The sequence below is a fragment of the Talpa occidentalis genome, unplaced genomic scaffold (assembly GCF_014898055.3).
Source record: "Talpa occidentalis isolate TD23 unplaced genomic scaffold, MPIMG_talOcc4v2.1 talOcc4.3, whole genome shotgun sequence".
NCBI lineage: Eukaryota > Metazoa > Chordata > Mammalia > Eulipotyphla > Talpidae > Talpa > Talpa occidentalis.
The window spans coordinates 214,001-222,208 of NW_023603184.1; the positions used below are offsets into that span (position 1 = coordinate 214,001).

The 8,208-nt window shown below is 39.7% G+C and overlaps 1 protein-coding gene across 1 annotated transcript; it reads left to right on the forward strand.

Annotated features, from left to right (window-relative positions):
- Positions 1-2,446: 2,446 nt before the first annotated feature.
- LOC119254170 (olfactory receptor 5AN1-like) lies at positions 2,447-3,409 on the forward strand. Its single transcript, XM_037521292.1, has one exon. It carries the CDS (start codon positions 2,447-2,449, stop codon positions 3,407-3,409), a length of 963 nt encoding a protein of 320 aa, XP_037377189.1.
- Positions 3,410-8,208: the final 4,799 nt, after the last annotated feature.

The window sequence follows — 8,208 nt, forward strand, 5'->3', positions numbered from 1 at the left end:
CTATCTGCCCAGTGTAGGTATAGGTGAGCGCCTGAGACTTGGAGGGGCTCCTGTGCTCAGGTCATACAACCAGTAAATGAAGAGCTGGATCCAACCCGACTGACTGACACCATTGCTTGTGGTTGTTACCATGGCATCAGTGCCCTGTCTGGATTAGGTTTTATCCATCCCTTCTTGCCTTGGTTTCCTCTGTTATGATTAGGGAATAGTCCTGGTATAATTCTCAGGCTGCTATGATGATTAGTTCAGGTCAGGGTATTGTAAAATGCATGTATTACTACATTTAAAATGTGTGTGCTTGGTAAGCAGAGTGTCCACATATCTCATTTGTTGTCATGAAGTTATTTAGCAAGTGGCTGTGCCATCTTGGGCTATTTCCTTAGCTCCTCTGGTTTAACTTACTCAACTAGAAAATAAATGTATGACATGGGACAATTCCTAAGACATCTCCAGTGTTAATTATATCAAAGTTGTTAAAACAAAATCTGTAACCATGAGATTAACCAGGACTATGGAAAAGTGGACTAGCAGGGAAATGGAAAAAATGGGGCCGATTAGTTGTGACCAAAGCTCTATGGCAATGTGACCCCAGAGAGCAGGTGCCTGGAGAGCTCCCTCCACCTAATTGTCTTTCCCCCTCACTCTGCTGTCCTCGATAATAAATATTAGTGGACTGCCCACTTGTGGACATCTCTCTTGCTGCCAGTGAACAACCTGTTTCATGGCTCACAGCTCCCATCCTGGAGTCAACAGAATCCATCCTGGAATGTTTTTCAGGAGAGAAATATGCTATTTCAGTTTGGCAAGAAGAGTGTATTCCTGAGGGATCTTGGTCCAGGTGAGAAGCAAGATTTAGAAATAAGAGGATTGTGTGCTGTCTCCACAGCTTTGTTAGCCTCCTAGTAGGAGCTGTGGGGAGCAAGGAGTGTGACACTCGGACACTTGTGTTCTAGAGCACTTCCTTCTCCCTCCCTTCTCTCCCCTCCATGGTGGTGTCTTCCCAAGGAATGTGACCTCAGAGACAAGATTAATGTCAGGTAATACCTGGGAGAGGGCTGAAGTTTGGACTGAGTTCTGCAGTTTCTCCTGTACTTGATATTGAACTCTGCCACATTCTAGATAATATGTCATCTAGAATCAAATGAGTGCAAAAATTCCCCCCAATGGTGGGTGAGCACAATGGATTATGGTGATAGAACATGGGTGAATTGGTGGTGGGAATTTTATGGGGACTGTAACTGAGATGGGAAAGCATACATTGTAAAAAAAATGAAGAAGATATAAAAAATATATAAAAATAAATAAAGTTATAAAAAAATAGAACCAAATGAAATTTTCAAAAGACCATGTGGAGACAATGACAGTTCTTTCTCCTGAGGTAGACCCTCACAGCCGGGGGCTAAATTCATGTTGTTTGCCTCAGAGATGAAGGTCTTCATTTTCCTGTAATGACTCCAGTGAAGAAGGAAAAAAGAATTCCAGAATCTGCCTCGTTTTCCAGTTCTGATGTCCATTGTCTACACAACCTAACATTTATGAGCTCAAGTGACCGTCTTTTGTAGGATGAGTCTTACCCCTGGAAGTGACAGTGGACTCCGTGGTCACTGAGAATCCAGTAAGACATGCACGGGGGCTGATGGTGGCTTTGCTGGGAGGGGGTTAGAGTTTCCAACTGATTTTCAAATGTATCACCGACTCCAAGAAGAGCCAGAATCACCTTCCCAGGCAATTTAAGTTATAAATATCTCTTTAAGGAAGACAAATGTGTAGGTTCAAGGAAGGGAGCATGAGGCTCTTTCAAATCTGTAGTATCAAACATCTTGGGCAGCTTCCTAGAGTTAAAATTTGGTTCAGCCACATCCATTTCCAAGCCACTACTTGCATGTCACTCTTTCAAAGTTCCTATCATATTATTCTTTGTGGAAGGGAAAAACACTTATAAATTGCAATTCTTTCATTGTTATAGATTAACTGAATGTTTATTCTGAAGGTGATTTTAACAAGCACCTACTGGACCTCCTCATTTTACACTGAGGCTTCACATGATGCAGGGTCTTTTCAGAGCACTGGGTTTACCTGGGGCTGCCTAGTAAAGTGACCTTATTCACCTCTGCAGATAGGACAGTGTCACCCTAATTTGGTGTAATTCCAAATGCCATGTAATTGTAAATTTGTTGGCACAAATGAAATTAATATTTTTTTTTTAGTAGATAAAGCACTGATGATGCCTCACTACTGTGTTTTCTCCCACAGAGAAAGTGAGAATATTTATCCAAGTTAATGTTTCAGTTAAGATTGGAGGTTATACAAAGAGGCAAGATTCACTGTGTTAATGAATCATGCTTGTATATTTAGTCATCTGAATGAAAGAGAAAAATGAAGAGAATTTTTTCAGTGTTTATTTTTTTCCAATGAAACTATTTCATCTTTCATTTCTTCTCAGCAGATGGTGCCAAGTAGGTCCTTTGGAGGGGACAGAAACCTCACTTCTGTGACCATGTTTGTTCTCCTGGGAATCTCAAAAGATAAAGAGCTGCAGCTTAGCCTCTTTCCAGTCTTCCTGCTGATCTACCTTGTGACATTATTCTGCAACCTGGGTCTCATCACCCTAATCAGGGTGGACTCTCACCTGCACACACCAATGTACTTTTTCCTCAGTGCCCTGTCATTTATAGACATCTGCTACACTTCTTCCATCAGTCCAAGGATGCTTGCAGACCTCTTCAAAGATAAAAAGACGATTTCTTTTGTTGCCTGTGCCACCCAGTATTTTATAGCTTCCTGGATGGGTCAAGCTGAGAGCTGCCTCTTGGCTGCCATGGCCTATGACAGATATGTGGCCATTGGCAAACCCCTCCAGTACTCGACCATCATGGCGCCTGGGCTCTGTTGGAAGATGGTTGCTGTGGCCCTTGGGTGTGGGTTCCTTTCTAGCTTAATTGCAGTAGTCACTGGCTTTGAGATGTACTACTGTGGACCCAATGTCATCCAGAATTTCTTCTGTAACATAACTGAAATTATTAGTCTGTCATGTTCTAATCCCTTCGTCAGTCAAATTAGTCTTTTTCTGATAATTCTTTTTGTTGTTGTAGGTTGTGTGCTTATTATTTTGTTATCCTACTGTTTCATTGCCACTTCCATCCTGAAAATCTCCTCTGTCAAAGGTAGTGCCAAGGCCTTCAACACCTGTGCCTCCCACCTGGCAGTTGTGACTCTCTTCTATGGCACAGGCCTCGCTGTGTACTTACATCCTAGTTCTGGTCACTCCACGAAACAGAACAAATTTCTGTCTATGTTCTATGTTATTTTTATCCCCATGATAAACCCTCTTATCTATAGTCTGAGGAACAAGGATATCAAAGAGGCCCTCAGGAGGGTGATGAAGAGGACAACACATTTATCTCATTAAGAATAATATTTGGTATGTTACCTGAACAGAAAAAGCAATAAACAGGAAAACAAATAAAAAAATAAGATGGAGTATTTCTATTCCTAACAGAAGACAGAAGTGACAATAGATAAGTGTCTTTTAATAGTGCCTTTTCATCAGTCATAAAACATCAGGCAGATAAAAGTAAAAATCTTGCTTCTATATTCCTGGTGTTATCCTTAGTGGTCTCCAGGCAGGGATCTGGCTGAGCAGCAGCTTAAAATGGCGGGGAGCTGAAAGCCCATTTCCATGATTAGACTCATGTAGATAAACTGTTTGTTTGAGACAAATTTAGAGGTTCTGCTAGATTTTGTATGTAGAGAGAGAAAACCAATGTACTTATTAAAATTGAAAATTAAAATTGAGAAAATGCACACCTTATTTTTAATTTGGAGATGAGTGAGGAGAAAGAATAAAGGAGGAAGAAGAAAAGAGAAATTGGTTTTTATGAATTGCCCAAAAACCTATTTCCTCTACCTTATTCTTGAGTCAGATTTTGAAGTGAAAAATAAGATTGGAGAGAGGAGAAGACTATTTAAAACTAAAGGTTGGGGAAACACTCAGAGGGGGAAAAAAACCAAAGGTGTGATTATCACAGCACAGGTGCACCTGTCATGGCCAAGGCGTCTTCCTGGAGACTCAGTCTCAGAAATGTTCCCTGCTACATGTGTCTACAGAGGCAAGACATGAGTCCCTGAAGATCTGAGCTTCCTAGGACTCCAGGGCCTTGAGTTTGACCAAGAAGCAGAAGATTCATCAGACTTGGGGGTGCAACAGAAACTTAGAGTTCACAGAGAAATTATAGAAAATTGACTAAGATATTATTTTATTTTCAAGACAAGAGTTCATGGACTAAGTGTCATCATATTACAATAGTGTGTATACAGCATTTGGACTCATATAGTTCTGCATGTATGAATATAATTTCTTTACATTATTCACCAAGTGAGAAATAACTTCCCTGTTTCAGGTGGAACCCTGGGCATATTGAGTCCACCATGTTCTTCCCAAGTAGCAACAATTCAAGCTGTTCTTTGTGTCAATGGCTTGAAGCATTGGCGGGTGGGATTGCAGAAATGAAAAAAAGGTATGGTTAAAAGAATCTGTTCTTTAAAGATCAGACCTGAATAAGGAAACTCATCTCTAACATACTTTTTAGATAAGTGCCCTTTGCAAGCTACATAAACACATATTTCTTCATCTTTACAATGAGAAGAAATCATATCTCCCTCAAAAATGACAAAACAATTAACTGAAATGAGGCATGAGGTAAACTAGCCCAGAATCTGGTATACGGTAATACTTAATGAATGTTAACTTATGCAATAAGTAATTATTTAATTTTATTATTCAATTTCTTGTATGTCAAGAGAAATCCTGGAAAGTTGCTAAAAAGAGACAAATTAAGCAGATTTGAAATGTGTACTCCAGTTGGGACATAACAGTGAAAAGTCCTTATTCCCCACTCTGCATGAAATTTCTTTATTTTCCCTTGGAATAGCTATCACAATAACGCTTAGGTTCCTGTCCTAAGTAATAGCTGTTCAGCTCAGAAGAATGAAAAATCAGGTAGGCAAAGAAAATAAATAAAATCTTACTTAATTGCATCATTCTGAGAAAGCTATTATTATTTCCAGTTCATTCCAGGGGACAGTGAATGCACAGATCTTGTCGTGGCCAAGGTGATAACATTAATAGATGAACAAGTTGGTGGGGGACTAGAGAGAGCAACGTTTACCTATTTATTTTTGTACCAAGTCAGATTGTGGGCTTATGGTGGGCAGTTCCTCTATTTAAAGAAACTAGTAGATTTTTAAAGACATTCAGTACAAAATTTGAATGGCATTAAGATGAGTGAAAGCCGTGTACCAACCAAATAGCACAGGTATGTGGACATAGTCCTTCCTTCCTTTCTTTTTATCTCCACCTTCTTTCTGTGGACTCTAGTTCACTAAAGCTCTTGTCTTTCAATTTACTATGGTAGTGAATATTAAATTATCCTAATGCCAAAGTCACTGGAACAAAACAACTAAGAAATAAACAAATTAATTAAAGAAAAACATCTCATGTTTTGTGTTCATGTGCAGAGTTCCTTGATTTTATCAGAACTTTAAGTCAGTCTCTTGTTTTCATCTCCCACCTTTGTGGACCAAATATCATTTAGCATTTCATCTGTGACATACGCTAGGCTATTACCTTTCTAGCATCAATCCATCCATGTGCCAGAAGATTCTCTTTCTTTACATGTATTTTTGATGGGTTGGGTCTTTGTTTGCTGCCCTTTCATAGTCTGGTGATATTGAAGTTTCCATACTGAAAATACCCTGTAACAGAGGTAGCGCCAAGACCTTCAACACCTGTGCCTCCCACCAGGTGGCTGTGACTCTCCTTTGCGGCACAGTACTCTCTATGCACATGCATCCTAGTTCTGGCTACTCCACCAAACAGAAAAGGTTCTGTGGTGTTCTATGTTATTATTTTCCCCATACTAAACCTTATCAATAAACTGATATGTGATTAAACATGAAAACAATTATTTTAACATAAATACTTAAGAAAAAGGAATACCAACAAATTCAATATAGTGAGTAAATGTGGGTGTGTAAAGTATTTGTGGATAAGTTTGTATGTGTGTATGTGTGTGTGTGTGTGTGTTTGTGTGAGAGAGAAAGACAGAGAGACAGAGAGACAGAGAGACAGAGAGTGGGGTAAGGAGGAGAAGGAAGAATATTTGGAGGAGTAGAGAGGAGAGGCACAAAGACTGGTCCCAATTATTTTGAAATAACTGTTTTTCCTCCATGTTATTCCTTGTCTCTCCTTGTGAAATGAATTGAGAAAAAAAGGTTAAGGAAATTCTCTGAGGTTTGAAAGAAGCCAAATCATCACCTTCTGGCCACATATCAGTCTGGAACACATTACATGGAAGCTTCCCAGAAGCTGAACAGAGCTCAGAACTGACTGGTGACGCCATGTTGTGTCTAAGGAAGTGTAACCCATGTCCCCGAGATATGAACCCCCACAGGACTCAGAGTCTTCAGTCTGACCAGGGATCAGAGTCACCAGACCAGGGAGTCCTATGAGACTCAGGGGCCCACAAAAATTCACAGAAAATGTAAAAAAAAATACTTTAGAAAATGGTTTATGAACTTTCCTTAATATATTTGTATTGATAGAACAGTTTTCCCTATAACATAGCAAAGGTTTAACTTTTTTATAGCCATGTAAATATGATAGGTGAGGTACTGTCCCCATATCACATCTAGAACATTGGGGCATAGTGAGTCTGCCATGTTTTCCCAATGTAGCCACAAATCTTATGAATGTCACAAGCGTCACTTGTGGAACAAAATTAGTCCCTAATGACCTGAAACATGTTCTTCATTGCTTGACCAGGCCATTCTATTCTAACCTTTAGTGGACATCTTTAGAATTACCTTAAGAACATGTTCAGGTACCTTGAGAGCTGACTGTGGAATGGGGGAGCCAGAGGTAGTAGGGGAGGGAGAGGAAAGAGGATACAGTGGGGAGGGCACAGGCTTCTATGGTATGGACTATGGGTTCTCTGGTGGTGAGTGAGCTGTGGCAGCAACCCTGAAGGGAGGATCCAGCACCCTTGTAGTTCAAACAGTGATGTCAACCAATATTAGCTCAATAAAGTTGTTAAAAAATCAAACTTTTTATTCTCATACAAATGAATATATTCAATTAAAGTTTAAACTCCAGTTCTTGTCAGGGAGGTCTATATAACTGGGTGTTAGTGTTAAATCACATAATGAAGTCATTGTCCTATCCATGACTTTTTCCCTGGGAGTAAGATTGATTGAGCGGAACAAGTCTAGAGTGGGACCTTGTCTAAAACTAGCCTCTATCCCATATTACAGCAGGTAGATGAGCTCCGTTTCTAAAAGATCCAAGAAAGAAAGTTTGGTGTCATGATGTCAAGTAGATGTTTTAATGAAGAATTAGTAATACTGCATGATTTAGAATGATCAATATCAGAATACATGAATGACAGAGTCTATTACTAGAAGGCATCCTGTTTAACAAACACTCTGATAAGTACTTTACAGACCTTACCTAGTAGGACTCTTGCTATGTGGGGGATTCTATGCTGTGTTTGATGCCAGTTCATTTTATAGGTGATAAATTGAGACGTGAGGGCTCATCTGCGCAGGTCACACAACCAGGAAGGGAAAAAGTCAGGTCCAACGTATTGACCGACACCATTCCATTGATTACCATGGCAGTCATTATCCTGTCCGAAAATAGTTTTAAGCAATCTCTCGCCTCAATTTTCTTTTTTTGAATGGGGAATATTGCATGTATTGTTCATAGGGCTCCTATGATGATTAGTTCAGGTCAGGGAAATGATAAAATGCATGTATTACTATATTTAAAATATGTGTGCTTGGTAAGCTGAGTGTCCACATATCTCATTTATTGTTATGAAGTTATTTAGCAAGTGGTTGTGCCATCCTGGGCCAATTCCTTAGCTCCTCTGCTTCAACTTACTTACCTGGAAATTAAATGTATGACACTGGACAATTCCTAAGACATTTCAGCTGTAATTACTTCAATTTTGTTAAAAACCTATAACCATGAGATTATGCCAACACTATGGAGAAAAAAGGACCAGAAGGAAACTGGAAAAAATGGGGCAGATTAGTTGTGACCAAAGCTCCTTGGCAACATGACCCCAGAGAGCAGGTGCCTAGAGAGCTCCCTCCACCTAATTGTCTTTCCCCCTCGCTCTGCTGCACGTGATAATAAATGTTAGA

Excerpts from the sequence above, each read along its gene's own strand:
- LOC119254170 (XM_037521292.1), top strand. The coding sequence starts at position 2,447 with ATGGTGCCAAGTAGGTCCTTTGGAGGGGACAGAAACCTCACTTCTGTG.